Raw genomic sequence first — 21,124 nt, 5'->3', positions numbered from 1 at the left:
ACTTACTGTGGAGGCCCTTGCAATATTCAGGAAGGTGCCACCTATTGGTTCTCTAGGAATAGGCGACATCGCTGGGACAGGAGTGGAACCAACAAGAAGATATAGTCTATAAATTCAGTGGGGGACTCGTGGTGTAATCGGGTTCCTACTGAATTACTGGGCTGCATTATGTGCAGTTTTTTCATAGTGTACTTTGCATAAAAATTTCAGCATCAGGCACTTTTTTTTAGACTCTATTTAGCCAGGAATTAACACCGTATTCTGGTAAATTCTTTGCTTGGATCACAAGTTGAGTTTTGCGTTTTGATGCGATGGCGGTGTTATGACACTTACGTGACACTATCAGTGTTAAACATTGTGATGATCATGTGTTACTGCCGTTATCTTGTGGAATCAATAGACCTGGTTAATTTTATAATCCTTGTACTAGCATCTTTTCAAGGACTGTTCTGTAATAGTATGCGTGAATTAATTCATACCTAACTGTATAGTTTTGTCATCTATAAAGTCTGACTTGGAAATGGGCGATAGGTACATTTTTAAATACATTTTTACAATAATGCAAATAAAAATGATGCAAACTCTCCGTGACGTGATGATGGCGTTTCACCGCAGAGTTCGAGACTAAAAATGTTGCGATTTATGGTGAATTGTGTCCTTGATGTCCCAGGGGAAAGGCCTGCTGTCTCGGGGGGGAACAGCCCGAAATGTGAGTGTTCCACAGATATTCTGGGTGTGAGTTAACGATTGTCGTCACCATCTAGTCCTGAAATCTTTGTTCTAAACTGCATTTCCGCTATTTTCCATGCCTTAACACGTACTACCAGTGCAATGCGTTGCAATAAAAAGCGCACATTCGTTTCTGCGCCATTTTTCCCAGCGCATTTACGCGAACAAGTCTGAGCCCAAAAGGGAAAACCTGTGTGGAGGTTGCTGTCCCTTTCCCTTAAATAAACATATTTTGGCAATTCAATTAAATATAAGGAACCCCTACAACATTAACATAAGGAGGATGATCTATGTACCCAAACTGCTCATTATACGCTCTGTCCCCTGTCTTTGTGGTTGTAGAACTAGGACATTGCAGACATAGGTACCACTTGCTGGTCTATTGAGTGCTGGTGCGGACCACCAGTGACCCACGTGTGATATTAATCTTCTGCAGGTCACTGTCGTGCTGGTTTGCAGAATAAAATGAATCCACATTTTCAGATACAGCTGTCAGGCTCTCAAGCTGCTTTTGTTTCTGTATTGCAGATTCTTGGGTTCTTTTAGACCAATATATAACCTATTTATAATTTACTGGTTTTGCATGTGCGAATTTTCCCCTCAAACAACCTGAAATCTGAAAATATTGATTTTGCCACTGCTACACTTAACCTGAAACCTGGATACAATATGATCATTAATAAAACACTAAAGAGAATAATCCTCTTTATTAATATATATATTTTTTTCTTAAATGTACACAAATTGCAAATGTTAGAGTTTTTAATAGAAAATTACCATATTGTTTTTTTGGTTCCCCCCCCCTCCCCCCCACACACTGCAGAGCATGGTCTTGATGATAAAAATTTACCACCAAACCCTTCCCTGGCACTTTAACACGTTAACACTTTTTTTTTTTTGTTTTAAATATTTATTTATATGTATATTTTTACATCATCTGCTGCTATGGCTAATGAAGATGTGAATTTAGCGTGCGCTGTGTGTGTGTGTGTGGAGCTGAACTCTTACTGGCTGTGTGTGTGCTGACATCACCAGCAGCAGCTGTTGGCTGTGTACTCACTCCCAGGCTCCTGTATGTTCCTTAACAGACTGTTTGCCGGGTTCCTGGAAGATCGTCTAAGTGTAGGCTTGCAGTAATCGCTCTCTCAAAGAGCCGTTCAGAGCAATTGTGTAGATGCTATGGAAAGCATATCTCCTGTAATTTGGTGCAATGAAGCTATTTGCCGGCATGGTTCAGGTATGTGATGGATTTTTCTAGCTTGACGGCTTCTCAGCTCCTTTTTTTTTTTTATTCATTTTTTTTTTTTTTAGATCATGTCTTTTTGAACCATTTTACACATGAATAGCAGTTTTAAAAAGTAAACTGTTGTCTGCTGATTTAGTGACTGCTTTGAAAATCCTGTGTTTAATATTGATCTTGTTGTTTTGTTCTGATACCACTTTTTTTTTTTCTTTTTTTATTTCACTTTTCTGTACGTTTTTGATTTCTTGTGATATCAAAATGTGTAATTGCCTTTGATTTCCTATAGATATTCCCGTGCTGTGTTCTTTGTGAGTGAATGTCAATACAGGGATGACTTGCCTTCTCTCCTAGTTATTTCTGCACCAGCATCATTTGCAGAACTTGGTTTTAGCATTTTAATCTGCAAAAAAGTACCAACAATTATTATGGTTCTATTACAGCTCATCAATGTATTGTATATTACAGTTTCAATATTCCATGTGGCTGCTTTGTGAATTTGCAGTATCTTTCCAGGATTCTGTGCTTTCTATCACAGGAATAAAAATATCACCACTCAGTTCGTATTTTCTAGACCAATTCATCTGAGTATATATATATATATATGTGCCATATTCCACAGTATATTGGAGAGAATGTGTGGACTGAAGTATGGTTGACTCTTTGTTTCATACAAATACTTGGTTAGAGTTTTGCTCTTCGTAGAGTATAAGTTGGGTCTTGGTGCAAAACCATATAGGAGGTTTAGTGGATGCTGCTCATTTATCTTCATTCCAATGTTTGATCATAAATCAATATCTTAATGTGCTTCCTTCTACAACCCTTTCATTAAGAGCCTCTCGATTACAGCCAAGTTCTCGTCCTTTGACTGAATATTTGCTGATACTTTGAAGCATATTAATATCTTGTCTTAATTAACTCGTTTCCCACTTTCTGTAAAACCGGTAAGGTGCGTTTTGGAACTTTGTGTACCTGGGATAAAGTCCTATTTCTAACCATGTTCCAGGTATTCAGAGAAAGAAGAGAAATTGTTTCTGACTGATGACTTAATAGGGACGGAAGGAAAATATTTGTATTCAGCAGAGAAGCAGGATCTAGGTTGTGATTTTGCATGTTGAGTGTCAGTCCCTTGGTAGATCATATAGCACATTATTATATCTTCAGATTCTCCCCTCTAGAGAGCACCTTGGTTTGTAACCAGGTGACTGTTAGTAATTTCATTTTCAATAGGATAAAACGACCCGAGCATCCCTCGTCGATGGGCTGTGAATCTCTCCTCGCTTTCCTCTTGTTTGAAGTTTTGTATTCTGCATAATATTTAGGGAGAAGCGATAGGTGCACTTCTAAACAAAATGCTTCCACCTGTCATTTGGGGATGGTTCGGAGGGCAAAAATTGCAGCCAATTCTCAGAACTGTCTATCGGAAACCGTGCTCTGAGCTTAGCAATGCTAACAATATCAACACACTAAATAAATCTTCCAAAGAACAATTAATGTCGCTTTAAAGATTAAAAAAAATCAAAATCCTTTTTATTTTATTTTTTTTCATTCTCCCAATATATTCTGCTTTTGTTTCTCATTTTCCCAGCTCATTGTGCCGGTCTTTTAGAATGATTTAATCTGAGCAAATTGCCAAATCCCAAGCTTGTTTTCCCCATTATGTTTCCAAATCTTTTGGCAGAATTTCCTGGCAGCCAAGGATTTTTATTACATAAATGAATAACGTTCTCCACGGTTGCGGAGTTGAAGAATAAAACAACCGCCCAGGTTTAGATCAGGCAGATAATGTTACGTACTGAGATCTGCTGGATCCCCTGAATGTTTTATACTGTTGTCTGTGTATCTGTACATGTGTGTGTGATATTGTCATTACATGATGCTTATCTTCAGGTTGGTACAAGAGATGCTGCACATGACCTCGAGCAGCGTAACCCAGACCAAGGCTTCCCACTAGTGTCAGGGACATGGGACGGATTCTGTCACCTTCCAGATGGTTCATTACAACTGACGTCCTGCTTAATCTCGGTGGGAAGGAACCTGAAAATAATTCTCGGTGTTACTCTGGGACATCACATACTTATAACAATAGGATACATCAGGTAACTGTTACACACTGTCCTCAGAGGGACAGAGACCAGCTGTGTCCGTCTTACTTTTTAATTTTAATGTGAAGTGAAACATTGTAACAGCTCGGTGTGAGCAGGAAAGTGTCAGGATTCTGTTAGATGTAACAGATGTCTACTGGTCTGCACAGGTATTTTATAGGGCAGACTTGTGGGTCTCTAGCTGTTGTGGAACCGTAGGTGGGGAATGCTGGGTGTTGTAGTTCCACAGCACCTATAGACCCCCCCGGTTGCCTAGGTTTACGCTATAGCGCTGCTGTCCTTTGGAAATTGTCCCCTCGCTATGTCCCTCGTGACCCTGCGAAGGCTTTTATAATTGCAGTAGTATAGATCGGGTTTTGGGCTCCTGCATTTCCAAAATGAAGTAAAAAATTTATAAAAAAAAAAACAAAAACCGCCTCATGACCTTCCCATCACACCGGCTTGTGACTCTGAATCATTTGTAACACTGCGAGGAGGGGGAGAGGTGGCAAGTAATTGCCCACCTCTCGTAATGAGGTCACTTTAGAAAGTCTCGCTAATTGGTGAGCAGATCCGATAGGGACGCGTTCCAGGCACAGCCCGTTGGTGATAAATCATGCCTAACGGTTCCAACTCCGCAATTTATTCCATTTCCCGTTCTGTCCTCGTCAGTGTCTGGCTCCTACTAGGTAGATTGTAATTTTTAAACTGTGCAGAACCAGTTTGACATGTTCGTTCAGGTAAAACCTGTCAAACCGGCCGTGACTGGGCTCCATTTCTAAACCAAAATGTTGTTTTTGTATACCTGCGCTGCCGGCATAGCACAAAACACCCCTAGTATGTGCCACCGTCCGGCTCCTAACTCTGCTCCCCCCCCTCCCATCCTACAGACAGGCTGAGCGGCTTTCATGGCGAATTTATAGATATGTGTAAGCCGATTTATGGTGCCACACTGTGTAGTGCCTTCTAAAGCCCTGAAGAGCTTGCAATCGAAATGTGATGGAAAGGGGACACAGCAACCAAAGGAAAGGTCGCGAGTGTCGACGCTAGGAGTTAGAGGTTCACTAGTGATTTGAGAGGTAGATATAGTAATAAATGACACGTGTGCGTGTAAAACATATAGCCTCATGTATGTGTCTACTATAGATCATGTAAGGAGCCGTTTTACACGGGATGCAAAGCAGCCTGGCTCGTTGCATTATGTCAACGTTTCGGTCTGCCGTGGACTTATTATTTAGCATAAAACCAAAGGAAATGATCAGTGTGTCGGAGCCGTTGTCTGGTGTCTCTGAGAGCACATTCCTGGGATAATATATTTATATGTATGCTGGGAAACTGGTCTTTTGTTCTCTCTACCTGTACAGCAGATTTTTTTTTTCCTTGAAGCTGCAGCAAAATGCTTCTCCTCTTGTTCCCATGGTAACAGGAACCGCTCTCTATTGTTCAAGTCTATGTTTAGAATCCTGGCTGACACTTCATGAAAACAATTAAAGCCAACCCCCCCATTTTCCTGAATTATAGTTCCTCAAGAAGGGTGGGGAAAACTTATTTGCATTTAATTTGGTGTCAATGCAGTATGAGCACCGTGACTAGATAACAGCATGCAAACAAGCAAATGATTCCACTAAATGCAATTAAATATTTAACTATTCTCATAAATCGGGGGGAGGGAGGGGGATCTGCTTTCATGCATTATGCGTTATGTTGGACGGGGCTGAGGTCTTAATATAAATATGTGTCTGCTTTTCCCATATGCACACAATTATTCCCTGTTGGAATACCGATTTCTTTTCAGTGTATGAAATTGTAATTGAAAATATCTGAAATGGGATTTTAGGGTGATATGTCCCCCTAGGAGTGTCTCTATATGCAGGGGATGGGGGGTTGGTCAGCAATTCAGTATTTGGACCAGTTTGAAAGTAAAAGGAGATCTAAAAGGTTAAAATGCTAATGCAAGGCTTCCCACAGCCCAATCTGTAACACTAGTACCTATTGCTTATCTCTATGGAAAAAAATCACATTAAACGCACTCAGAATATTTGTAATTAGGTGAAAAAAGTCTGGATAATGTTGACAGTTGGATCATTATTACGGTTTAATTTAATTTGAGATGCGATTGCCCCGTCAACACTTGTGTGGTGCAAAATTTTAATCAAATGGTTTAACCATTTCTGTCACATCGGCGTTGAGTGCTCTTGAGAGTAAAGTTGTCTCAATTTCCGGTCCCCAGCTGCTGGGGATGTGTGATGTTGGATAATAACCACGAAAGATTGGCTTTTCTTAAGATAAGCAATATTATGTTATCTGCCAACATTATCAATGATGTAGATGTACATAAAACTGCATTCATATAGACATGTATGTAGTTATTAATGTGTTTCCTTACGCACCAGTGTCTCTTTGAGTACATGAGCGAAGTAACTCAAGCGTTTGACTTCTGTGTGGTTTTTTCTTATTGTTTTTTTTTTTCTTGTTTTGGAATTTGTAGGTTCTGTATATCCTTTAAAGTTTTAAAGTGACCTTTTCCAAATGAGGATGTCTGGTATTGTTGCTGTAAAGGACGAACCCGAAGTAATGAAGGGATCAGAGTCCAACCTGGCTCCGTCCAGCTCCGCGGAAAACCTCCAGAGCGCAGAAAAAGACGACGGTTGCGGTGATGTCAAGCTGGACGCCACGGTAAGACGCCCGTGCGGTCGTACAGATGGCGAGACCGCGTAGCGCCAGCAGCATCTCCCGTGACTGTTTGTCTTGCAGTTTCTACCAAGCGTTTATTTTCTTTCGTGTTTTGCATTAGTCGGTTTGTGCTTCCCATGTACTATATAACAAGAAGGCACAAGAATACATTAAAAAAAAATTAAAAAAATGAAATAAATAAAAAATCTGTCACCTGGGTAGTCACCTTTTTTGCCCATATAGGTCAGCGATAATTTGTGTTCCCCAGATGCTTGTAGCAGGGAAAACCCAGGCAGGTAACTCATTTGCTAATTTCCAGCTTCTCAGACGACGTTAAGAGTTACATTATAACAAGGTTTTAAAAAATCTCCTGTGTTCTTTGGACACCTTTCCAGTGCCTAAGTCTTCCCTCCATTTTCATGGATACATTTATTCCAGGGTAATTCTAAAATTCCATTTGGGAGAAGAGGTGACTGGGCCTTAGACACTGCTATAAACTACAGACGTAATTTCTAAAATTTTGTAAGCATAAGAATCGCTAATAGCTGTAGATTGTGGGGCTGTGGCAGGTTTGGATTAAGATGTTTTTGTTTGTTTTTGTTTTTTTTAGAATATAATTTTCATTACAACCCCTGCACCTTCTGCTAAAAAATAAAAGGTGGAGCAAAATGTCTTGAGAACTTCATGAATTATTTTGTAGGCCATAAGTCTTGTGTACTGGTATGTCTACTGGTGTGTGTAGGTTTGTGGGCATTAAATAAATTGTTGTGGAATAATGGCTTAGTACTTGATTAAACAAGCTAGGATATGTGTCACAGACTAACAGAGTCAGGGGGGCATCCGCCCCTGGGCCACCTGCAATTTTTTTCCTTTAAAATCTTCTGAATAGGCTACTGAGTAGTCTTGTCCCCCAGGCTATAATTTGCCAGCCCTCCCCCTGAACAGAGTCCATTATCACTACTATTTACTGAAAGATTGTGGTGGGAATCGTATTTTGTAAGGTGGTGTTGCCCACAGATTATTTGCTTTTAAATACAACTGCAATCACATGTCTGGTTGGCATGGTAACACCACCATACTTCCTGTGCTCCAGTTTTACTTTATAGCGCGTTAACAATCTCTTTTAGTATTTGCCATTTTCCAATGACCTCCAGCTCGCTCTGGAGCTTAGCTTTAGCATCATGATGGATAACTAAAATGCTTTTTACATTTAATATAACCTACCTGGTCAGATAACGAGCCTGGATAATGCAAAAACAATGTAACTGTTGGCCGACCTTGTGTGTTGTATGAACATGTGGCATTTCACATCCTGTATTTTGATGATTTCTTTGCGAGTACACAAATATTATTTTTTGTTCTTGGGTTATGTACAATTTTTAATTCCAATCCCATTACTTCAGCTAATGTTGCGTAATGACTAGTGGCCATTGTTGTGAAGACCAGGGTACATTTCCTGGGTCAGTACTACGGGTGATCGCAAAACAATCAACCGGTTTGTCAGCTGACAACATGACTGAATTGTCTTTGGAATGTAACTTCAGTCGCTTTAAATTAATGCAGTGAAAGATGCGGATGCCAGAGCAGGTACTGCCTCCAAGGAAAAAATGCATTTCTTTTAGATTTGTATCTCTAGAGCGGTCTGGACACTGAATTGTGACCTTGGCTCACTTATAACCTTCATTTTCTGGTAATTAAGGAAGTTGGAACAACAAAGTGTGTGACTACATTACAGACCTGCACACAGGAAACAATGTTGTACATGATATCTGTAGATTCATTTGTTTTGTTAACCCCCCCCTCCCCACCCTCAGCAGTTTTAGGCTGGAAGGATTTAATTAACGGAACAGGGTATTATTCTAAGGAATATTGGGACAGTCTTTACTTTATTAAATACTCTTTGCTTGTGTTTGAACCTCTTTCATCGCACATGTCTTGGACATCTGCTTTTTATAAGATTATGACATTAGACATGGTTTGTAAGTTAGTAAATGTCTTTATAACACAGAAAGGCAACATCTGTGCAAGTTATAGGGACACTAATTGGCAGTCTCGGCACCAGCGCTTTTAAAAGGCAGCAACACTTGATCTTTTTGAGCTTTTCAAATGATAAATGCTTCTTGTATAAAATAAACCTATATTCAAAATAGGCAAGTAGCCACAAGTACTGCTTTTTACTTTTAATCACTGTAACCACACTCTGCAAAATTGCTTTGGGTAATACACCCAGAATTAAACTCCTACCTCCCCTCCTCCCCCCCCTATTTAGCAGAAGGGCAGTATGTGGGAGCCCCCACCATGTGAGAGATACTACCTCCCTTTCTGATTAACAGTCCGTTCTCCTCCTAGAGGGGGCAGGATCATTTAGAAATTCAACTGCAACACCTCTTGTGTCTACAGTTCTGATTGGACGACTGTCCAGCCATCCACTCAGCTCTATGCAGGTGTTAAGGTGTCGGCAGCCCTTGATATTCCGAATGATCTTCTATTCCCTTGTACAGGCGGTGGAGAGGGAGCATCTTGTGAATGGCAAGGGTGCACTAAACCCATAGTTCTGCTACTTTTAGATGTAAGGGGTATTGAAGCATGATTTTAATTGGTGAAGCTCTTCAGAGAAGCACATTTTAGAATTAAATGATGTTTATCTGCCATAAGGAAGCATAGAATTTAATAACAATGTCTGCAAATTATCATCTTATCAAATTAAAATGAATTGATTGGACATCTCCTATTAAATGCATATAAACTGTAATAGTCTCCGGGCCAAAAAGAGACTTTTACGAACATCGTCTCTATCACAATAATATGTAATGGTAAGAGAGCAGAAATATTTTTATTTTTTATTCATTGTTGGCCTGTGTAGAAAGCATGATGGGTAACCGTGGCCAGAGACAGCGCAGTAAAGGGTTAATAATGCAGTAAAGAACGGTTTTAAGGACGTTCTCCGCAGCTTTTGACAACTTGTTTCCAAGCTCCTGACATTTTGCTGCCGAGTAGAGAATTGTGGGGTAATTATTGTGACCTGGTGTGCCCCTGCTGTGGTATTACTGCATTCATCATATTACCAGAGCTATTGGCTTCATATCGCAGTGTCTCTGAACACGCTGAGTAGGAGGGTTGTGCCATACATCTATATTCCTGTAATTGCCCTGAGGAGTGAGGGTAATAAGGTTCTCACTGTGCAGGACAGAACGCCTCCCACGCAGGGAAGTCTGACACTAAAGGGACACGATCCCAGGGATCATTTACTATGGGGCGGTGGGGGGAGGATTTGTGCACCGAAAACGTGAAGGCAGGTTCCCTTTAAATCAATGTTGCTGAAATCGGCTATCTGTTTCGGGCATACGGATTGGCAAAGCTCTACCGTATACTAAATTAATATTGGCATAAAACCGTTTACAGAGGGCAGGTTTTCATCTAAAATTAAACTAAAAATACAAGTTCGAGTAGTTTTTCAGATCGCAAAATTTCGGTTATTTGACCACTGCTATCTACAGGGGTATAAGCAGATCTGTTCAGCTATTTTAGACTGATTTAAAGTCTAATATGTAATCTTGCATATCGGTTTCTGATGAGCTCCTTTTACTGCCATCTCTTATGTGAAACAACTTGCACCCAGCCGTTGGTTCTTAGGGGAATACTTTGCGTACTTCTGTTATGTCAGGTTTAGAAAACCGATACAGACTTATACAACGGTCATGATTTAAACCCCAATTCTAGAATTGTGTAATAAAAGGATCCAGATTCTGTAGATTTTAACTATGGCACAACCGCTCCAGTAGAGAGATTCAAAGCCAGATTCGGGAGCCCTGTGCTCTCCTGTATTCCTGCAGTGACTGTTGTCTGAGGATGTTCAGCTGATTTGTAAAATGCAAGATGTGACTTCCCTGTGTATTAAATAATTTTGTCTTGGACGTCCTTCCCTCCGTGTCTACACTGTATATGCAGAATATCTAGTTTGATGCACTACTGGGATTCTTTTCTGTTTTGCCCGATACGTGATTCTGTTATAATGCGAGGAATATTTTGCATTTCGGATCTTTTGGAATATTCTTACAGCAAAGTGGATGGAATACACTGAGTCGTCAAGCTGTGCCGACTGCTACTGTTGAGTACATTGAGTGGCTTTTGTAGACCTTTGTTACAACATTTAATCTTTCACTGTAATGTAGAACAGAATATAGTTTTCTCCAACAATAGCTTTAGACTTGCCACATCGCGCTGCTGGAATGAGCTCAATTTGAGAGAGCGTTTCAGATGAACGCTGAGATTTATCACTTTCACTCCTCTTGCTTTATCAAAGTTACAAAGCCGCAAAACCGAAATACAATGTCCTTAGTAAACACATGGGGAGTGGGGTTGAACACAGCACCCCCCCCCCCCCTTTGCAAAATAATTAAATTTAAATGAAATAGTAAAAACTGAAGCTGACATGTCAATGTAATTACTCATTTCGGTATTGTCTTCTAATTTGACCTTCATGTATAGAAACCATAACAAGACCGAAAACTAATTATACCTCTGCAGGTCAGAGCGATCTCTTGGGATGGAGGGAGGGATTCAGTCAATATCTGGGAACAGTCTTTCCTTGGAATCTATCTAAAATTGATTTCTCGCTTATTAAAATGTCATTTTAAACCTGTCTTTTGTTTTTGGTTTCATATGTGCTGATTTTATTACTTGTGAACAAATAAGGAAACCCAAATCTGTATTTAAAAAAAAAAAAAAAAAAAAAAATCTTTTTTTTTTGGGGGGGGAACCATAATAGCTGTATTTTTGTTTATTAATCTTTTAAATAGGCTTATATGTTTCTTCCCTAAAACAATAATCTCTGTAGCAGATCTGTTTAGCTTATGTTATAGTTTTAAATAAATTTCGTTATTTAATCCTGTTGTGTAATCAAAAATGTATGTTCCTCTCTTGGCTCACTGACCTGTGCCAGGTTACCTATACTTCATTACAAACCATTGCCACATTTGTGCACGCACCGTAAAGTCAAAGTCAAATACTAGTGCAGTTATAAATATTGTTGTTTTGTAGCATTAGATGTGTTACTGTTTGTACAGCAGAGGTTGATTTTGATTGATGATCTTAGGTTATCTCTGTTACAAATCCCGGTGTGTTTTATTATGCGGGGAGGGAGATATTCCTTATTTTTGTCTTAGTTTGCAGTCCATTTATTTACATTAATATGTTTTAGTGACTCGTTGGCAAGTCTTCAGCCATACCGGAAACTTTCATGGTCACCTTATGCATGTTTCGTTTCCTTACCAATACGTTGACTTTTTATTAATGCTCTTTGCATGTTCCTTTATCTTTGTATTTGATATTTTCGTGTTGTTGCTGCTCTATAGTGCTTTTTAGCCCTTGTAATGAATACTGTTGTTGTGCCTACTCTCTCTAGCGACCAGTGCAGAATTTGGGGCAAACAGGAAAAAGGTCTAAGGTACAGTACCTGGCTTGTTTGCTGGCATGCTTTGTGGACCTTCTGTTTGCAGTTTTGGCATAAGTGTACATTATTTTTATTTTTAGTCTGGAGTGTTTTATTTTTATTTATTTTGTATTCTTGTGATTTTTATTTTTATTTTTTTTATTTTTATTTTGTCTGCATATTTTCCACTTGCAAATGAAAATAGGTCCTTGCTTATCAACGTGCTGAATGCATTTGAGTTTATTCTCTGCCGTGTTCTTGCTCTTGACCTGTAGTTCTGTTGTAAATCACTTTCTTTAGTCAAGCTCAAAGTTAAAGCTAGTTCGGAGCCTGGCTGTGTGTGAAGAATCCCCTCCTCCTTCCACAGCTGACTTCCCCCTGGACACACAGGTAATAAATATATTTTATAAAGGGCGCGTGGATTAACTTTTTCCACCTTCTTATAGTATCATTGTGGCATTATTGGAATCCGTTGTTATGATGATCTAACCTGGAGCGGCTAAACATAGAATCCTATTTGCTTAAGGAAGTCAACACTGTTAAAATACAAATGGTGCAATGTATATATATAATACAAGTTAACCCGTGCATGATACTCATGCATTCTAGTCAAATCAAGCTACTTAAGGTGTTAAAAAGGTTCTTGTCATGCATTTGGGCCTAGCCCAGGCCTCCTTAGGGGAAGAGCGTTACTTCCCGACGCAAGCGCCCTTTTTTAACGTGGTTTTGTCCACATGTCACCACCTCATCATTTTGCTCCATCACCTCATCCTTCATCTTCATCGCCACATCCTTCATCAAGCTACTTAAGGTGTTAAAAACTCCCCACTGTCACCCCCGGCAACCACCAACCACTCCCAACTGTCACTTCTCCTTCAAGAAATGTATAGGTCAGTGTATAACTCTGCCCAGCAGGTGGCGCTGCAGCTTGTTTTTGTTTTTTTTCTCACACACGCCACTAGGCATTTATATAGTCGATAATTAGTGTTTTGCCTTATTCAATATTGGCGCCGTGCATCGACTTAGTTCGTGCTAAGTAACCCATTCAAAGTTTTTCAAGCTATTGCGTTTGCAGCGTGGTAGCACGGCATAAATTTATCATGAAGGTGACCTTATAGATTGGCCTAAAAAAATGGGACGGGTGATGCTGATTCATACATGAAAGTAGCAAGAGTCAAATAAGCTTCTAACGTGACATTTTAATCTCATGAATATGCCCATAAAATCTGAAGTCGTCTTACTTGGAGAACATTTTTATTCTATGCTCTTGATATGAATAATTCTGCGTGTCTATCAGTAAGGCTAACAACTGAAAACAAGTGAAACCAGTGCTTAGTAAACTGTGCTCAACACTTCATATCTGTTAGGTGACATTTAAATTGGCCACATACATGGCAATACAATACATGCCTATACAAAGTTAGTGAACAGACAAAGGATATTTTACCGTAGTTAATGAGAAGTGCGGGGACCAATCTAGAAGCCCCCAGACTCGACCCCAATTGCATTATTGATAAATTGGTAAATCTTGTGCGCACAAATGCTTTTCATACCAGATATGATTTTAAAACGGTTTCAAACCAGTGTATTTACCAAAAGCGCCTCAATCGAACTTTCCCAGGTTTTTTTTTTTTTTTACTACCTTAATTAAACTTGTATCGCCAAAACTTTAAAAGGTTTACTTGCGGCGTATTCCACTAACAATATGATACATTTTTAAGACTCAATACGGCCCCGTTTTGCGCTATGAAAGTGCTCAGCATGCGGGGTGTACAAGCAAGTATTGCTTCCCTAAGACATCTCCTTTCAGGCTCCGTACGTGTACTTTTTTGGTGTAGATGGACTTTTCACACACCCTGTGTCAATGTTTTATTTGCAGTTTAGTACCTCCTTCTATTATGTGATTTTAGTTTTTTTTTGTTTTGTTTGTTTTCCGTTGTACTGTTCCTACTGTTTATTTTGAAAGTGTAGTTATCGTTTACACATATTTGACACCACAGTTTTGCAGACTGTAGGTCCCAATTTGTGTAGGTGTGATTAATGTGTTGGGTACTTGGGAAATGGAGCGGATCTTAGTGGGTGGGATGTAATAAAGCCGCAGAGTGGTGGCTTGTGGGAAGAAACCCCTGGGTCAGTTTGTGTCCAGTGATACCTGCTCTTCTGCCGCAGACTCTTACTAATATTTCCTCAAATATGAAAGGAACGGTTATATTGTGCCCTGTGGACTTGATTATCAGGCTCCACCCTTTTAGTGATCTCACTTATTTTGTGTTGAAAAGCAAAATGTGAGAGTACAGACGTATCGCCTACGACCCTGGGCTGTTGGTATCTTGGATTGTTCATTGCTCTGGTTGAACTGACCGGTTTTAATGTAATTCGCTGTCTTTCGGAGCGTTAACGGATTCTATTAAAGGCAAACAATTGTCTCTGATCTCTGTTATCAATTTAGTAGGAAACGGTTCCTGCGTGTTGTGTAGAGTTATCATCTATTGTATGGATCTCTTGTTTTGCATTTTATACGTACAAGACCTAGAGTTCTGTTTTTACTTTTGTTTTGTTTTTTTAAATCTCCAGGAACCAATACCGGTCCAGCTCGCCCCATCACCGGGAAAAGAAGAAAAAACTCTGAAAGATGAAACTGAAAAAGGGAATGAGAAGTCTTCTCGCAAAATGCTTTCGCGAGGTTTGTCTCTTAATTCACCGTTTGTTTCATATCTGGTTTGATCAACACCTTCATTGACTTAGTCTATGAGTTGATACATGTCTGTGTGGCCACCTCACAGTGCTGGGGTCAGCTGTTGGATTCCAGCACAGGTGCCGTTATCTGTGCCGAGTCTGTATGTTCTCCCTGTGTTTCCGTGGGTTTCCTCCGGGTGCTCCGGTTTACTCCCACGCTCCAAAAACATACTGGTAGGTTAATTGGCTTCTGAAGAAATAAGCCCTAGTATGTGTGTGTGTGTGTGTGTGTGTGTGTGTGTGTGTGTGTGTGTGTGTAGATTGTAAGCTCCACTGGGTCAGGGTCTAATGTGAGTAAGTATTCCCTGTAAAGCACTATATAGATAACCTAAGTATTACACAAAAATTAAAGTTATTTTTATTTTATTTTGTCAATCACTCTGTGTATTGATTCCTTGCCTCATCGTTATCATTCTCGTTACAGATTCCAGCCAGGAATACACAGATTCCACCGGCATAGACCTCCATGAATTTTTGGTAAACACACTGAAGAGTAACCCCAGGTAGGTCACTCTGAAATCCGTTTAGGTGAGAATATGGTTTATGGAGCAACACATGAAATAACCTTCAACATCTTTCTGCCTGAGTTCTATTAATACTGTTACCATCTATACAAATTTAAAGGGGCATATTCAATTAGCCGGAACAGCCGCGAAAACTTAATCCACGTTACCGCAATAACCGAAATAGGGGAAAGAGCCACTAGACAGAAGATACAGCAAGATTTCTTACATTAGGGAGATGCATGAGAGAACCCCCCCCCCCCCTAGAGGTGGAAGAGAATATTACAAAGAATAAACATTTAGAATTCTGGGAAGATATTTAGACCATACAGATGTATACGCTATTATGTAATATCTATCTTCCACCAATTACTTTTTCTTTTTAATATAGTTAAAAGACCCCCCCTTTCAGATTTTTATCTTGCAATTATTGTTGCTTGGCAACCAGCCTGTTGGCTCTTGGTATTTAAATAAGCGACAATGAAGCCTCTGCTTCCTCTCCTCTCCCATCTGCTCCCGTTGTGCTGCGCTGCTTGCATTAGCAGCAGGGATTGGCACTGGAATGCCCAGGAAAAAAAAAAACTTGGATTCCAGGGACATCCTTGGTCACCCCTAATGTACAGACATGGATGTTTCTCAGCGGGTGCAACTTACATGTGGTGTTTTTTGTTGTCCTAGGTCAGGTTGGAGAGAATTGGAATGTAAATTTATTTTGTTCGTATAAGGGAGTTTGATTATTTAGTCTACTGATGCAACATTATATACAAGTTCTATTGTGTGGAGCTTTATGGATAATGAAGATCTCTTGACTACATGGGCATATTACTCTGCAATCACAAGGATAAATCAGAGGACCAAAGTATTTTTAGTTTCTGTACCCTCTAAAAAACCAAAGCAATGCTTCTCCAGGCAGTAATGCAATTCCTGCTATTTAGAACACTCTGAAAGGCCGAGCTGCTTAATCCTTTGTTACAACTGCAATTCATCACCTGCTGTGCCGACTCAGACAGTCGCTGGTATCGCAGTCCTTCTCGAAGCCCCAAACGTACAGGTCCGTGTGAGAACCTCCGCGTCAGCGGTTTATCGCCTCTAATCGTAAGATTGTGGAGACGTAACGGTTAGTTTACGGTGACTGTCTATAAGTATCTATTTGTAAAGACATTTTACCAAAGAAAACAAACAAACCTTAGCATATACAAGCCAATATGTTACAACCCCATTTCCTGTAAAGGTCTACGTCTTAGCGCAACAGTTTGTAGATGGATGAGCGCTTTCCTCTCCCCCGCCAATTGATTTATCTCTTTGGAGCGTGATCAGTAATATATGTTGTTCAGTGGAAGCTTAAGCCACCATTTGGGTTGCTATAGTAACTATTATGTTAACGTTAAAGGGGGCTTTCTCCATTAAAGGTGGTCCCAATTTGAATCTTCCATGGAATGCTGGAAAGCATTAGATCTCTATCACAAGTGATTTTACAATACTGAGCTGTATGGGTTTTTACAGCATTCAAATATATAAATAAATAGCAATTAATAATTAAGTGCCATGATAATAAGTCTGTGCCCCCCTCCAACTCCCTTTTCAACCCCACGACCTCATATAGCCCATAGATTGTAAACTTGTGAGCAGGGCCCTCTCGCCTCCTTGTATGTTTCACCCAGTTTGTTTATTACTGTGTTTGTTTCCAATTTTAAAGCGCTTCGGAATATAAATAATGATGATTATTATCCACTCCGAGTGAAGTGGACATTTTTTACAAGGGTGTCACATAGATTGAATGTTGCACAAGCCAATTAAAAGACATCCCCCCCCCCCCCCACCCCTTTCCAACTTGCAAATAATTGTTCAGCCTCTGCCAACTGGTAGTGACTTCCAAATAAGTAACAAACACTCCATCTAAAATAAAATATATATTTGCACACTTATGCTTCAAAGAGAGCCCAGAACAGGAGTATAACATTCACCAGGATAGACTACGAACCAACCCCTTAATGCCCAGTGATACTGGCACACCATAATTGCGAAGCTTGCATAATAGTTTCAGTTATGAAGGGGTTAAAATGAGCTTGCGTTTTTCTCTTATTTTACATTTCCGCCTTTTGAATTAGTAATCCGCAACTTCGGTCCTGTGTTGTAAAGTAACGTATGCTTATTTTTTCTGTGTAGTCAGCATTTTCCGTAGCTTTGTTCAATAATGGCATGGCACTTACTGATGGCAAATATGGATGTTGTTGTTGGAGGTTGCGTCCTATTCGTTGTGTTTGGATGACTTCATTGGGAGTGACAGTGCGAGGCTATAGAACCGGGGCCCAGGATTTCTGCCTCCGCATCGCTGTCAGTAACGTCTGAGTTCGGGGGCCTGGCGGAAGCAGTACAGAGGGGGCAGGGAGTTTGGACGTCTGAGCAGTGCAGCCTTTTGAAAGCCTTTCATAATTGATGTTCTTCCTCTGCCATTAACCAAGCTAATTAATATTAATTTAAATGGTGATTAGGATTGAATTAGAGAGTGAGAAGAGAAGCAGAACATTAGGATGTCTTCATAGTCGCTGATATACTGCGCAGTCTTTTATTGACACGTTTGGTGTTTTTCTTTATTCATTTAGAGAGTCCGGGAACAACAACATCTTCAAAAGAAATGTCTGTCTATATAATTTGTCCGTAGCCATCTGGAATCTTTTCTTTTCTGTTTTCAGGGATAGAATGATGCTGCTTAAATTGGAACAGGATATATTAGATTTTATTGCTACCAATGAGTAAGTGCCCCCCTATGTTTGTGTGTGTTTGTCTATATAATATAATATCTGTTCACTCCAACATTCCATGTTGTTTGCCTGGTAGAATTCAACGTAAGAAATTCCCTCCGATGACCTCGTACCACAGGATGCTGCTGCACAGAGTCGCCGCATACTTTGGCCTTGACCATAACGTGGATCAGAGCGGAAAATCAGTCATTGTGAACAAAACAAGCAATACAAGAATGTGAGTTGTGGATAAACGTCTATTTATGTCATGAGGCTTTTTCTTTTTTTTGTGTGTGTTTTTGGGTGTAGGGAGTTGCATTGGAAAAATACCCCCCAGTCATTAGACCGACGTATTTACAATGCGAGACAGTTGATTAGAATTGTTGCCCTTGGATATTATGCACAGCTGCTTACTGGATAAGTCTATATAAAATGCGGAGATCACAGAAGAGCTTTGTTATATCCATCGGTAACAAAATGTACACTACTGATATACAGGATTGACTGAAAAAAGTGGAGAATGAAGATAAAGCAATGTATTAAGCAAAGTTGCTGGAGGCCCCATCTAAACTAATAAATTAACTTTCTTTTACTTAGAAAGTTAAATTCCTTTTTTGTTTTGCATTTTTGTTTTATTTTTTTTAAATCATTATCTTTTCAAAAGCTCTCTGGATGGTAAACAAAAATGGCTGATACACGGTTAGTCTGCTACACAGATACCGGCTCTCAGCATGTCATGTGATGGCAGAGGGGGAGAAGGAATATGTCACAGTGTAGAAAGATCTCAGAGGAGCGTTCCGAAGCTTCTCTGTAAGCCATGTGACTGTGGTTGCCATGGTAGTCCAGTTTTATAATTCATTACTAGCAGCCTGAGAGAAAAACAAGGGAAAATGGTAAAAACCAAGAATCATTTTATATCCGGCAACAGTGATTTATGTTAAAACACAAAACAAACAAAACTAAAACACAACTGATTTTTTTTTTAATGGGGTTGCTGCTTTAATGCTGTACAAGGATTTGTTTTGGGTTTTTTTCCGTTCTTTTAAGGCATGATGTCATTTATACATGATCTATAAAATCCAAAAATGGGAACTTAAAGGAGCATTTTTTTGCATTCTATATGGACAGCTTTTATGAGATAAAACATCCTTGTCAATATTTCTCATCCGATGACCTAAAATGATTAAGTCTTGTGAAATGGTTTGTGTAATAGAGTGACAGTGTGAAATGTGTTTTTATTGCTTTGCGTCTTCACCGTGTGTTTGACAGATGAAGGGGTTAGTAAAAGGTTTGACATGTTTTGTGCATTAAATACATTTAATGTGATTCTAGTGCTTTTCTCTGTATTTTAATTATATGTTTAAGAATCAAGGTACATAAATGTGCAATAACATACATGTAGACATACATTAAAAGCAACGGCTTCAGAGTTACATTTCCTTTCACGGATTCCGTTTTATCTATTTGCCCTTCTACATTTCCTTTCAGCCCTGATCAGAAATTCGAGGAACATATCAAGGACGAAAAGAGTGTGGACTTCCAGAAGCGCTACATCCTGAAGAGAGATAACTCTAGTTTAGATAAAGATGATAATCAGGTTAGTGCTGTTTATTTCTATTCTGTCAGTTACCCCCAGACACGACTCCACTACTAATCCCCTTCTCTGCACAGATGAGGATGAGATTAAAGGATGACCGGAGAAGCAAGTCCATCGAGGAACGGGAAGAAGAATACCAGAGAGCCCGTGAGCGAATTTTTGCGCAAGAAGTAGGTGGAATATTTAATGCTAAGAATTTCTACCGCTGACACATTTGTCTGTTTTTCCCACAGCAAATATTAAACATAAGGAATTTTCAGCAGTCATATTGATAGCCGATAAACCTGGCGAGGTGATAATGATGGTGGGGGGGTAGGGATGCAATTCAGCGCCTCGATGTTCAGATGCGCATATTGAGTTGTGTTTTCGCCGTCTGTTCCAGAGACGTATCGCGTTGAGTTGAATCTTGCAGCCCCATCCTCAGATAGATAGATATATATATATTGCATGTATCATAGATGTTACAAGTTTCCTTTTTATATTACTGAAAACCAGAGCCGTTACCTAGAATTCTAGCGCCTGGGGCGAGAAAGAGAAATGCCGCCCCCTAGCCCTCAATTTTAACCAAATTAACCTGAAATATTCCTAAATTGCGCCCCCCTTCAGCGTTACGCCCTGGGCGGTTGCCCCCGTCACACAGCCCTAGTTACGACCCTGCTGAAAACGTGTGTTTTGATATTAGCAGCCCATTGAAGGATTGCCCATAATGTTGGCCCGGTACCTTTCTGTCCCACCAACTAACAAATCCGTGGCCCGATGCCACTTACTTACTGATGAAAGTGGAGTTATCTAATGAACAGTAATACAGGGTGGTGACTGTAGTGAGTTGGGAGATCAGACTGTTCTTCTAGTGAAGAGAAGTGGGGAATTTTCCTGGACAAATTAATTCAGTTTTTATTTTACAATCATCTTTAGATTACTGGTGAATACATGATTTAATGTAGTGTTTGCCGTTGTCAACCACGTGTGTGTTTGTTTTCTGTAAATACAAAATCTACATATCAGATCATTATAAGCTGTATGTAAACAGTATGATGATGTAATTGCACATTACTCTCCAGTTAAGGCACCTGCAGCACTGATTACATTATTCATTTAAATGAAATGTTTACTATTCCTGGTGCGAAACAATCTGTAACAACTTCATTTTTTTTTCTACCCCCTTCCCCTCTTCCCAATCAGTCTCAGGAGAACTTCATCACAGATAAGAGGTAGGTACGCTATTTATAGACTTTATCCTTACCGATAATTTGAACATTGCCGGCAAACCATTAACAACTGTGTTAAACCGCCAACAGAATTCAAGAGGAGGAATGTAATATGACACAGCAGAGGCGTCAGATATTTAGGTATTTCATACCGTCACCTCTTTGTCTGCATGCGTGTTCCG

The 21,124-nt window shown here is 39.8% G+C and overlaps 1 protein-coding gene across 1 annotated transcript in view; it reads left to right on the top strand.

Moving 5' to 3' along the window:
- R3HDM1 (R3H domain containing 1) overlaps positions 1 to 21,124 on the top strand; it is a 255,260-nt gene that overhangs the window by 34,800 nt on the left and 199,336 nt on the right. The window contains 12 exon segments of the mRNA XM_075180952.1: positions 3,860 to 4,068; positions 6,542 to 6,729; positions 12,131 to 12,172; positions 12,458 to 12,547; positions 14,732 to 14,840; positions 15,318 to 15,396; positions 18,090 to 18,149; positions 18,235 to 18,375; positions 19,626 to 19,734; positions 19,809 to 19,904; positions 20,917 to 20,945; positions 21,033 to 21,083. Coding sequence (XP_075037053.1) covers positions 6,583 to 6,729; positions 12,131 to 12,172; positions 12,458 to 12,547; positions 14,732 to 14,840; positions 15,318 to 15,396; positions 18,090 to 18,149; positions 18,235 to 18,375; positions 19,626 to 19,734; positions 19,809 to 19,904; positions 20,917 to 20,945; positions 21,033 to 21,083 — 953 coding nt within the window. The 5' untranslated portion in view covers positions 3,860 to 4,068; positions 6,542 to 6,582.

This window comes from Mixophyes fleayi, chromosome 7, assembly GCF_038048845.1.
Source record: "Mixophyes fleayi isolate aMixFle1 chromosome 7, aMixFle1.hap1, whole genome shotgun sequence".
Classification (NCBI taxonomy): domain Eukaryota; kingdom Metazoa; phylum Chordata; class Amphibia; order Anura; family Limnodynastidae; genus Mixophyes; species Mixophyes fleayi.
Note: the sequence above shows the minus strand (reverse complement) of the source record. Positions and strands in the feature narration are given on the sequence as shown.